The sequence below is a fragment of the Mizuhopecten yessoensis genome, unplaced genomic scaffold (assembly GCF_002113885.1).
Source record: "Mizuhopecten yessoensis strain PY_sf001 unplaced genomic scaffold, ASM211388v2 scaffold10387, whole genome shotgun sequence".
In the NCBI taxonomy this organism is placed as follows: Eukaryota; Metazoa; Mollusca; class Bivalvia; order Pectinida; family Pectinidae; genus Mizuhopecten; species Mizuhopecten yessoensis.
Window position 1 is genome coordinate 149,965 of NW_018408521.1, and position 13,750 is coordinate 163,714.

Consider the following 13,750-nt stretch of genomic DNA (forward strand, 5'->3'; position numbering starts at 1 on the left):
TGACCTTACTTAACGTTAAACATCATTTGAATTTTTTTGTTTGCTGTTTGCATACCTGTCACGTTATAACAGAAAACACTAGCGGGGTAACTATAGACAGAAAACACTAGCGGGGTAACTATAGACAGAAAACACTAGCGGGGTAACTATAGACAGAAAACACTAGCGGGGTAACTATAGACAGAAAACACTAGCGGGGTAACTATAGACAGAAAACACTAGCGGGGTAACTATAGACAGAAAACACTAGCGGGGTAACTACTGCAATAACCAACTCGACCCCATCCGTAAAAGGAACAATCAGCTAGACTGTCCTCCGTACCGGTACAGTCCACACCTGCCATCCATACAGGATCTGTTAGACGGCCATAACGGGTGGTACGATATATTTGCCGACCAGCACTGTAAGATAATAAAGAAAATGATTAGATTTTAAGAGATAAAGGTGAAAATTAATTAGCAATTTAAAAAATTAAGACAGCAGTTTGATATTCGCTATGCAATATAAATTCGTTGGTAATTCCTGGTTTACACGTCTATATTATCAATATTACTCATGTAACCATATTTTCTGTGCTTGCAATGTGCAGAAAAAGCCTATATTCAAAATCATCTTTCATTCAGGAAGTACATTTATCGATAATAATATCCAGAGAAAACGGTTGCTAACATAAGAATTACTAGCGGAAACAGTAAATTTTGCAAAGTTTATCGAATATCTCTCATATGTGTTAAGTTTATTTATGAGCAAACATGATGTCAATCCAATACGGGGGCCGCGGTGGCCAGGTTGTTAAGCCGTCTGACATTCTGCTACCACTAGCCCTCCACCACTGGGTCCCGGGTTCGAGGCCCACGTGGGGCTGTCGCCAGGTAATGGCCGTAGGTCAGAGGTTTTTCCTCCGGGGATTCCGGCTTTCCTCCACCACTAAAATCTTGCACGTAATTAAATGACCACCATAGCTGTTAATATGACGTAAAACACAAACAAACCAAACCAAGCTATCCAATACTGCGTGTGTCCTTCGTCGGCCGAGACCAATGTACATGCCCTCCTAACCACACAACCCATTAGCCGGTTTATTCTTTGAACTCGGATGCTATTTCATGCCTTCAGATTTGGCGCCCATCGGATTGGAATAACGACAAACCTCCAGTTTTCCAGGCAATACACTTCATGGCTATGTGAACGGTACCATTACAGAAGGCGTTGAGGTCGCTTTTGATTAAGGACGCCGTGGCTTTAAGTTGTAATCCCGCAACGGATTCCTGACCGCCCACGCGAACACACGGCGTCTGTGATTTCCAATGACATTGTTTGCCGTATTCGTCGGCGTTTGAAAACGGTCCTGGAGGTGAAACAGACGTATGTATCGCTCTGTCGTTACGTCGCAAATCTATGCATAAACATGATCCAGATGTGCGTTTAGTTCGTCAAATTAAGACTATCTCTCTCTCTCTCTCCCTCTCTCGCTCTCTCTTTCTCTTATTTGTCAATTTTATATCTCTATTCTTTCTTAAACATTGAGATTCGTTGGGATTTATATCCAACATTTTGATCCAAATTAATCGTTAGGCTTCAATTCATAAACAATAGCATCATCATCATCATTTTTTTTTTATATATTTAACTTTATCTTTCAGTTCATTGTAGTGTATCACTCTGAGTCATTGGCACTACATTTTTCCGAAAGTCGATATTGTTTTTTATTCAAAACTTTAAAATGCTTTGAAATAAGAAAGAGATATCTGACAGTTTAGTCCGAGACGTGAATCGATTGACATTTGAAAGATTAATGTAATATTTCTCAATGAATGTTGAAAACAATATTTATGGAATTTGAAACAATACAGACAATTATTTAGTAATTAAATATTCTGGAGAGATCCAACTACAATTCAACAGAAAGCTATATATAAAATTAAATATATATCTGAACACAAGTGACGTGAATGGAAGAAAACATTTTGCATTTTGTATAGTACATAAACGTGGAACATAATTTCTACCTATATCTGATTGCAATATTTACAGGACATGTTTCATACTACAAAGGATGACAACAGCAGCATGATTTTCGGTGCATTACCTGTATCCTAACATCTTGCACGTAACATTAGCGTCCCTGTCGTCCCAGTCGTATAGGCCACAAACATCTCCCCAGTAACCACTGTAGTACACTTCTACACGGCCCACATTGGGTTCCAGACCTCCACTCAGGCGGATGTCAAAGTCTGTTTCTGTTAGAAATTATATTTACATTAAGCAACAAGGAGCTCGCACGCTAGCTCATAACAATATGTTTTAATCAAATGGTGATATGACGAAAAATCTGAATCTGGTGATTGAATCTACAACTGATTCATGAACAATAAACAATAAAAAATGTAAACACAATTATCCGTGCTTTTGAAAAGATAATCAAATCATTGCTTCAAATACAATAGTTACTTCCTGGAACTGTTATCAGTGTTTCAGTCATTTGTCTATCTTTATCATGCATCCATTTAAATAAATGTTCAATATAATCAACATGTCCTTACATCAAACATCTTTCAAAATCATGTTGAAAGCGATTTTGTCTTTCAATATGATTGTGATTTTTTGATAATATCATATTCTAACTTGAAAAGACCAAGCTGGACTAACTGATAAATATCTAGGAAATGTAAGTGTATGTAAGTGTGTTGATATGAAAATGATATGCATTTCCAAATAAAGTAACCTTACCGGTACCTGTCCGGTATGTTAACAATAGACATCTATGAATGACTGTCCATAGATCATGCTGCATGCAAACAAACGCCACATCATTATGAACTTTGCTACAGGTACAAGATCGGTTAGCCAATAGCTTCCCCGAATTCCTATTTACTAATACATAGGAGAACAGATTAAGCTAGCTAGTAGTTCCCCCTATAAGCAATATGGAAGGGACAAGGAATCAGCTAGCCCATATTAGTTCCCCTATAAAATAATATAGAAGGGGTATTAGCTAACTAACCAATAGTTTTCCCCACGTAAGCTAATACAGAGAGGGGAAAATAATCAGCCAGCCAATAGTTACCCTTCTATAAAATAAGGTAGAGGCGGGGGGGGGGGACTTATTGGCTAGACAATAATATATCCCATTAGCCAATATAACACGGGGAAGGAATTAGCTAGCTTATGTCTTCCCACAGAGAAATAATCAACTAGTTAATATAGTGTTCCTACCAACTACATGTACATGGCTGATGTGCATCTTTACATAACATAACCATGGGATGGTATTTCTGCGAATGACACATATGAACTGCATATCACATGATTGCCGTATTATTCAAGAATTACACCAATGTAATTGTTGTGTTGCGTGTTTATCGATGAGAAATACAGCATTTGTGATGTCAGATAATGGCCATTTTTATTTCAAAAGTACTTCTTTTCATCAGATAAAAATATGTTTCCCTGAAAATATTGCTACCGAGGACATGTTCATATCATTTGACTTCAAAAAAAGTATTTTGGATACATTCAAAATTTTGCAAAATTCGGTAATAATTTTAGAATGTGTCACTCGGTAAGACGAAATTTGAATTTTTTCTCAAATGTCAATCTCAATAATTGTAATATACATGTGTATAAACAGTAATAGATAAAGAAATATCTAGGCTTGTTTTTGAAGTTTTGACAACAGTTGTAATATCTGAATGCGTTAAGATCTATTACCTGTGACGTTATAACAGAAAACACAAGCGGGGTAATTACTGCAATGACCAACTTGACCCCATCCGTTAAAGGAACAATCAGCTAGACTGTCCTCCGTACCGTTACAGTCTACACCTGCCATCCATACAGGATATGTAAGACTGCCATAACGGGTTGTCTGATAGAGATGATGACCGGTACTGAAAAATAAGTATAGAAATAAAGTAATTTGGCAATGTAAATATCTCCACAGGGATACCAAATGATGTATCTGAGAGTATATTAAAACCTTCATTATTACAAGCAATAATTTGTTGATCTCAAGTCTTAAGTGTTCATATGTTGGAAAATTGGCAATGGAGAAGTTTGGCTATTATCTTGCCATTTGGAAATATGCTAAATATGTGTTTTAAATGAAATAGGATGTTCTTGATAATGTTCATTTGTCTGCTTTGTTGGGTTTTTTCCCCCGGTTCTCGCTTTAAAGACGTGACATTTGTTAGATTTGACCTAGATTTACATGGCGGGTTTCATCAATGCAGCAGAAGATGCTTAACATTTTGCTTTTAAATTGTCGCAATAAAAGTACTTTGTTCGTGTTTGTGATAGGTACACAGTACATGTAGTTGTGTCAACAAACAAGAATTCTAATAACGTAATGTTCGTCTGCAAAACCTATTACATGTCTTGCTTTCAAACGAACTAAGCTTGTTTGACAACCAACCCTACCCTACCTTTTTAGTTTCTGCTTTTTTTTCGAAAACAATATTTGTCCAACTTTTATTGATTTCGAGTTGAATTTTTTACACTTAGCGTTCTCCTGTTGTTTAAGGACAGAAATATTGTGGATATCGATTCATTGATATTTATTATACATGTTCTGCTTGTACATTTTGATAGAAGGAAGGACATTTTATTTTTCGGCTTTTTAATTTACAAATAGTGCCATCTAGAAGAAAAATCCGTTAATTACCTGTATCCTAACATCCTGCAAGTTACATTAGCGTCCCTGTCATCCCAGTCGTAGTAACCACAAACGCTTCCCCAGTAACCACTATAGTACACTTCTATACGCCCCACATTGGGATCTGGACCTCCACTCAGGCGGATGTCAAAGTCTCTTTCTGTTAGAAATTATGTGAACAATAAAATAGCATTTGTATAGCTTCAGCACTTAACATTATCACGGTTAGTTATTTATTTATGATGTCAAAATACGACTTTTATAATTTAAAAAAATGTCTTTTTAAGGAGTTAAAAGTTTACTTTGTTTACTGAAGAAAGTAGTTGTCCAGACATTGAAAAAAATAAAGAATTTCGTTAGAGTTATATGATTTGTCATTCAGCAGATCGAAACTCATCTTTTTATAGTTTTGATAATAGTTCTTATTTTTCCATTGATTAAGATCCATTTTAACAAATCTTGAGCTACATTTAAAGTGATGAGCATAGATATATTAATACATTCATAGTAAGGATTGTCATTTCATTAAGTGACCTTAATTAACGTTAACATCATTTGAAATTTTTTGATTGCTGTTAACATACCCGTCACGTTATAACAGAAAACACTAGCGGGGTAACTATAGCAATAACCAACTTGACCCCATCCGTCAAAGGAACAATCAGCTAGACTGTCCTCCGTACCGTTACAGTCTACACCTGCCATCCATATTAGATCTGTTAGACTGCCATAACGGGTGGTTCGATATATTTGATGACCAGCACTGAAGAATAAAAATGAGAATAGTATAGATTTGTAAGAATATCTATTTCTTTATTTTTTTTTTATTTGCAAAATTCAAAAGCCAAAAGCTGATGGAAATAATTCCATAGATATATTACATAATCTCTAGACATTAAAATATTTTTTTTTACACAATCTTTATATTTCGAAATGTTATTTTACAAACTAAAGTAACCGTCTCGCAATCTTTTGGAAAACTGTGGTTAAAATTGCAGTCAGAAAATTTCATAAAATTAAAATTTCATTGACTTATATGTATGTTAAATAATAAACGTGCGATGCCTTTTGCTGGCTGCTTATTCTCTCACCAGAAGCATGCCTGAGGCCATGTTTGTGTCATTATTATGGGAATTCACGAGATTTCACGAGAGCAAAATCCAACGAATAGCGACTATATTTTCGACTGGGTCAAATGTCATGTTTTCACTAACAATGTGCTGAGTGTTCCATCAGCCGATTCAGATCTCACATGTCACGAAAGCTTCGCAACGCTTAGTGGTGGACCAACCATTTTCAACCTTCAGCGCATTCCATTGGTCTAGGGCTTCATCACTATAAATTTTTACTTTACTATGCTGTCGAACGGCTTCATGGTTTTGCCTATTTATCGCTGATTCTGTCTTCCTGCTTAGTCGACTATGTTTTAGCATGGACGTCAACATTACATGGGAAGTGTCTGTGCTTGCTTTACTTTATGTAAACTATTGAATTATGTACGGCACGTAAGAAAATAAAATAAAATTCCTCTTTATTTTATGCCTTTGGCACGTTTCAATTCCTGAATATGGCATTAGCGAAAAATGTAAGAAAATAGAAAAATGCCAGATCTATCCTTTCATAAGAAAAAATAGCAAAGGTTAGAGGCGAGGTATTTTAAATCATCAATGTGTATGTAACAATAAAACCAGCGATACAGTTAAATGGGGACTTTTGGCAATTTATATGGTCTCGCCATCAGGATCTCATTACAAAATAAGTAACATTTTAATCTGATATACAGTTGGATATTTTTGGTTTTGCTTCTGAGTATGCCTTATAGTTTTGTTGTTTCTATCCTTAATTTCGATTTAAAGTAATGGCACTTGGCGTTGATCCAGATTGACAAGGCGTGTGTCTTCGATGCAGAAGAAAACACTTACCCAACACTGATCATGCAAGTCCCTTCTTTGATCAAATTTTGCCCTAGTGGTATAGATTTGAAATTATGGTTCTATTGACACTTTGGTATTTTCCTTTTGTTATTAGGACGTACATATTTTGGAAGTTAAGAACAAATTAAGTTGGACGTGTATTATTCGTTATTCGGAGCAACGGGTAAATTCCTAATTATACTTACCAGGGCAGAAGTTAAGTTGGAATAACGAATAGCTGTCCCACTTTACTTTGCCGATACTTCGTCGATACATCTATCTTATTTTAAATATTCGTAAACGAACCGAAGGGTGTTCATTTATTTTATGAAATAATAATTTAACGTTTATTTACCGAAGGAATACACAATTGTGATGACTACATTTGTTCCTGTACGAGAGGATCAAAGTTGGCATCAACGTAGGACGCGATATCTGCTCTTTTCGTTAATGTCACCCACTCAATAGTATACATTTATTTTATAATAAAGGCCTTATAAAGTAGATATCTGTACATTACCTGTATCCTAACATCCTGCACGTAACCGAAGCGTCTTTGTAATCCCAGTCGTAGGGTTCACAAACACTTCCCCAGTAACCACTGTAGTATACTTCTACACGGCCCACATTGGAATCCGGACCTCCACTCAGGCGGATGTCAATATCTGTTCCTGCAATAAATAATCGTTACATAACGCAACCATGGTAACATTTCAGCGAATGAAAAGGATTTACTTCATAACATCACAGGGTTGCCATGATATGAAAGAAACACATCAATGAAACTATTGTTTTGTATCACCTCCCCCACCCCTATGAACACACTAGTTGTGGTGTCAAAAAAGTGACAATCTAATTCTTAAAATAAAATATTTCTTTCCACAAGGTTAGGATGTGTACCAAAATAGTATGGCTTAGAGAACATTCATCGTGTAAATTGATTGAAAATAAAACTTTTTGGGAAAGAGAGTAAATTTTAGAATTGCAGAATTTTACAGAATTCGGTGCTATTTTTTTAGAATTATTCTTTCCATGGAACACAATCTAAAACATTTCCTCAAATGCCAATTTCAATAAATGTGATATTAAATTAATAATGAGAGAAAACAAGTATACATATTAGGAAAACTTCGATACCTTGTAAAAGAAGAGCAATCTTCTTTAATACAAAAAGCAGTTGTCCTTTTTACCTTTATTAACGTTAAACATCATTTGAAATTATGTGCTTGCTATAAACATACCTGTCATGTTGTAACAGAAAACACTAGCGGGATAGCTATAACAATAATCACTTCGACCCCATCCGTCAAAGGAACAATCAGCTAGACTGTCTTCCGTACCGTTACAGTCTACACCTGCCATCCATATAAGATCAGTAAGACTGCCATAACGAGTGGTGCGATATATTTGATGGCCAGCACTGAAAATTAAATATAACATAAAAAATATTTGTCAGAACATCTTTAGCAAATATTTTCGAAAATTTAAAAGTATTTGAAAATAAATTCATAGACATATTACATCATCATTAGACATTAAATATAGTGTTTTTATACAAAATCATTATATTCCGAAGAGTCATTTCAAGAATTAATGTTACCGTCCCGTAATTTGTTGGAAAACTATGGTTAAAATTGCAGTCATGAAAGTTAATAAATATTAAGTAGACGGAGTTGAAAAGATTATAATTTCAATGACTTATATTTACGTTACGGCACGTCAGAAATGAAATCAAATTCCATTTTATTTTATGTCTTTGACACGTTTCAATCCTGAATCTGGTATAAACGAAAAATGTATCACATTTGCTTTGTAAAAAAGATATGAAATGCCAGATCTACCCTTTTACCAGAAAAAAATAGCAAAGGTTAGAGGCAAGGCGCTTTTAAGTCATCAGAGTAAATATGTCAGAAATACAGCTAAATGGGGACTATGGGCAATTTATATGGTCTCGGTATCATAATATCATTATAAAATATGTTATTTCTTAATCTGATATAGAGATGGACATTTTTGTTTATGCTTATTAGTATGCCTTACTATTTCGTTATCTCTATCCTGAATTCCGATTTGAAGACGAATTAGACACTGATCATGCAAATCCCTCCTTTGTTCATATTTTGCCCAAGTGGTATAGATTTGAAATTATGGTTCTATTGATACTTTGGTATTTTCCTTTTGCAACTAAGACGTAAATGTTTTTGATATTTAGGACAAATGAAGTTGGACATGTATTATTTGTTATTCGGAGTAGTGGGTACCTTTCTATTTTTAGTTACCGGGCCAAAAGTAAAGTTAACGAATAAGTATACCACTTCACTTGGCAGATACTCACTACACCTATCTTTTTTCTAATATTCGTAAAAGAAAAGAAGGAGTGATCATTCATGTTATGATACAAAATGAAAGGTATATTTACCGGAGAAATACACAATGGTGATGATTACATTTGTAAATATCCGTGACGTAATAGTTGGCATCAACGTAGGTCTCGATATCTGCTGCTTTTCTATATGTCGCCAACTCAATAGTATTTTACGAAAAATGCACAATAAGGTCAATATCTGTACATTACCTGTATCCTAACATCCTGCACGTAACCGAAGCGTCTTTGTAATCCCAGTCGTAGGAGTCACAAACACTTCCCCAGTAACCACTGTAGTATACTTCTACACGGCCCACATTGGGATCCGGACCACCACTCAAGCGGATGTCAAAGTCTGTTTCTGTTAGGAATTATGTTTACATTAAACAACAATGATATAGCATTGGTAAATTGCATTACTTCATCAATTAACATTATCTCGTTTAGTAATTTATTTGTAATGTAAAAATTATGACTTTTTTAATTAATAAAATGACTGTATAGGAAGTTAACAAGTTTACTTTACTTTATCACTGAAGAAAGTAGTTGTTCAGATATTCAAAACATTTAAAGAATTGCGTTCGAGTTTTATGATTTGCCATTCCAGAGATCGAAACTCGTTTTTTTATAGTTTCGATAATAGTTCTTATTTTTCCATTGATTAAGATCCATTTTAACAAATCTTGCGCTACATTAAATGTGACGAGCAAAGATATATTGATACAAATGTATTTATAGTAAAGGATTGTCGTTACCCTAAGTGACCTTAATTAACGTTAAACATCATTTGAAATTTTGTGATTGCTATTTACATACCTGTCACGTTATGACAGACAACACAAGCGGGGTAACTACTGCAATAACCAACTCGACCCCATCCGTCAAAGGAACAATCAGCTAGACTGTCCTCCGTACCGTTACAGTCTACACCTGCCATCCATATTAGATCAGTTAGACTGCCATAACGGGTGGTCCGATATATTTGATGACCAGCACTGAAAGATAAATATGAGAATAGTGTAGATTTGTAAGAATATCTATAGCAATTGTTTTGCAAAATTCAAAAGCCAAAAGCTGATGAAAGTAATTTCATAGACATACTACAAAATCCTTAGATATTTAAAATAGTGTTTGTACACAAAATCTTTATATTTCTAACAGGTATTTAAGAAACTAAAGTAACCGTCTGGCAATCTTTTGAAAAACTTTGGTTAAAATTGAAGTCAGGAAAATATCATGAATACTATAAGTATATTTGGTTGAAAAGATTAAAATGTCTTCGACTTATGTTTATGTTAAATAATACACGTGCGAGGCCCTTTGCTGTCTGCTTATTCTCTCACCAGAAGCATGCCTGAGGCCATGTTTGTGTCATTATTATGGGAATTCACGAGATTTCACGAGAGCAAAAACCAACGATTAGCGACCAAATTTTCGACTGGGTCAAATGTCATGTTTTCACTATGAATGTGTGAGTGTTCCATCAGCCGATTTAGATCTCACATGTCACGAAAGCTTCGCAACGCTTAGTTGTGGACAAACCATTTCCAACCTTCAGCGTATTCCATTTGTCTAGTGCTTCATCGATGTTACCTTTGACTTTACTATGCTGTCGAACGTCTTCAAGGTTTTGCCGATCTCTCGCCAATTCTGTCTCCCGGCTTGGTCGACTATGTTTTAGCATGGGCGTCAACATTACATCGAAAGTGTCTTTGCTTGCTTTACTTTATGTAAACTATTGAGTTATTTACGGCGAGTACGAAAATAGTATCAAATTCCTCTTTATTCGATGTCTTTGATATGTTTCAATTCCTGAAACTGGCATTAACGAAAAAGTTACCACTTTTGCTAAGTAAGAAAATAGAAAATGCCAGATCTATCCTTTTATAAGAAAAATAGCAAAGGTTAGAGGCGAGGTATTTTAAATCATCAATGTTTATGTAACTATAAAATCAGCAATACAGTTAAATGGGGACTTTGGGCAATTTATATATGGTCTCGCCATCAGGATCTCATTACAAAATAAGTAACATTTTAATCTGATATAAAGTTGGATATTTTTGTTTATGCTTATTAGTATGTTAAAAGAGAAGAAATTGTTTTGTATGTCACATTAATAATGTTTATTTAGCGAAGGGAACCTTCCAGATAGTTTACATTCTGTTGATGTCCGTAATGTTACAAGACGAGAACAGCACGTGAAGCTATTTCTTCTTTTCCTGTTAATATCTCTCAGCTGTTTGTTTTTATTAATAGGGTATTATTTTAAACTAGATTTAATATCCTTGAATTACCTGTATCCTAACATCCTGCACGTTACATTAGCATCTCTGCCGTCCCAGTCGTAGTAACCACAAACACTTCCCCAGTAACCACTGTAGTACACTTCTACACGGCCCAAATTAGGTTCTGGACCTCCACTCAGGCGAATTTCAATATCTGGTGCTGTTAGAAATTATGTTTACATAGCATAACAATGGAACTGCACTTCAGTGCATGAACAGTGTTAACATCATAACATCAAATGGTTATCATTATTTGCAAGAAATACATTGATGCAAACTTTGTGTTCCATACATTTTCTTTGATTATCAAAAGAAGTTGTTATATTCACAAAATGTTAAATTAAAAAAAAAAGTTGTTCGTTAGAGAAATGTGTTATTCACAAAATGTAAAGGCTCAAGACAATATATACGTATCAATCTAATTAATATATTACCCCTTTTCAGAAGGAACTTGTTTTTTGGATTGTAAACATTTTAAAGAATTCTGTTTAAGATGTATCTCCCAAAAGATATAAGTTTATAAGTTTTCCTCCAATGTAATGTTCAGTAAATGATTCATTTTGAAAAGATCAGAAACGGCAGTATTTGTTTTTTTATCGACTTTTTTATTATTGAAATTTTAATAACTTCATACATTAAGAACTAGGACAGTCTAACTTACAACAAATGGGTTTTTTGATGGGAAATCTTTCTTCACTTTGAAGGCCGATGTTTTTTTGGGTTTTTTTTTTTTTTTTTTTTTTCCGTAAAAGGGGTTTGCCCTCCCAAAGATCTACATATAAAACATGTTTTCATCCATCATGCTCAATGGAAGGAAAGCATACAAAGTGTGTTTTTTTTATTTTGTTGTACACATACTGTCGTAATAAGGACACGTACATGTACACGGCTGATGTGCATCTTTACATTACATAACCATGGGATGGTATTTCTGCGAATGACACATACTAACTGCATATCACATGATTGCCATATTATTCAAGAATTACACCAATGTAATTTTTGTGTTGCGTAGTTATCGATGAGAAATACAGCATTTGTGATGTCAGATAATGGCCATTGTTATTCAAAAATACTTCCTTCCATCAGATAAAAATATGTTTCCCTGAAAATATTGCTACCGAGGACATGTTCAATTCATTTGACTTCAAAAAAAGTATTTTGGATACATTCAAAATTTTGCAAACTTCGGTAATAATTTTAGAATTTGTCCTTCGGTAAGTCGAAATATGAAATTTTTCTCAAATGTCAATCTCCATAATTGTAATATACATGTGTATAAACAGTAATAGAAAAAAAAATATCTAGGCTTGTTTTTGAAGTTTTGACAACAGTTGTAATATCTGAATGCGTTAAGATCTATTACCTGTGATGTTGTAACAGAAAACACAAGCGGGGTAACTACTGCAATAACCAATTCGACCCCATCCGTCAAAGGAACAATCAGCTAGGCTGTCCTCCGTACCGTTACAGTCTACACCTGCCATCCATATAAGATCAGTAAGACTGCCATAACGAGTGGTGCGATATATTTGATGGCCAGCACTGAAAATTAAATATAACATAAAAAAGATTTGTAAGAGTATCTTTAGCAAATATTTTTGAAAATTTAAATGTAGATGAAAATAATTTCATAGACATATTACATAATCATTAGATATTAAATATAGTGTTTTTACACAAAATCATTATATTCCGAAGAGTTATTTCAAGAATTAATGTTACCGTCCCGTAATTTGTTGGAAAACTGTGGTTAAAATTGCAGTCATGAAAGTTGATAAATATTAAGTATACGGAGTTGAAAAAATTAAAATTTCAATGACTTATATTTACGTTACGGCACGTCAGAAATGAAATCAAATTCCATTTTATTTTATATCTTTGACACGTTTCAATCCTGAATCTGGTATAAACGAAAAATGTATCACATTTGCTTTGTAAAAAAGATATGAAATGCCAGATCTACCCTTTTACCAGAAAAAATAGCAAAGGTTAGAGGCAAGGCACTTTTAAGTCATCAGAGTAAATAAGTCAGAGATACATTTAAATGGGGACTATGGGCAATTTACATGGTCTCGGCATCATGATCTCATTATAAGATATGTTATTTCTTAATCTGATATAGAGATGGACATTTTTGTTTATGCTTAAAAGTATGCCTTACTATTTCGTTATCTCTATCCTGGATTCCGATTTGAAGACGAAGAAGACACTGATCATGCAAATCCCTCCTTTGTTCATATTTTGCCCAAGTGGTATAGATTTGAAATTATGGTTCTATTGATACTTTGGTATTTTTTCTTTGCAATTAAGACGTAAATGGACAAATGAAGTTGGACATGTATTATTTGTTATTCGGAGTAACGGGTACCTTTCTATTTTTATTTACCGGGCCAAAATTAAAGTTAACGAATAATTATACCACTTCACTTGGCAGATACTCACTACAACTATCTTTTTTCGAATATTCGAAAAAGAAATGAAGGAATGATCATTCATGTAATGATACAAAGTGAAAGGTATACTTACTGG

The 13,750-nt window shown here is 34.3% G+C and overlaps 1 protein-coding gene across 1 annotated transcript in view; it reads right to left on the reverse strand.

Annotated features, from left to right (window-relative positions):
• Nucleotides 1–13,750, reverse strand: part of LOC110460406 (deleted in malignant brain tumors 1 protein-like) — a 183,979-nt gene that overhangs the window by 65,242 nt on the left and 104,987 nt on the right. The window contains exons 18-24 of the mRNA XM_021513281.1: nt 12,585–12,763; nt 11,228–11,378; nt 9,750–9,928; nt 9,144–9,294; nt 7,810–7,988; nt 7,089–7,242; nt 5,240–5,418 (exon numbers count right to left, since the gene is read on the reverse strand). Of these exons, the coding sequence (XP_021368956.1) occupies nt 5,240–5,418; nt 7,089–7,242; nt 7,810–7,988; nt 9,144–9,294; nt 9,750–9,928; nt 11,228–11,378; nt 12,585–12,763 (1,172 nt within the window). The remainder of the gene's footprint in view (nt 1–5,239; nt 5,419–7,088; nt 7,243–7,809; nt 7,989–9,143; nt 9,295–9,749; nt 9,929–11,227; nt 11,379–12,584; nt 12,764–13,750) is intronic.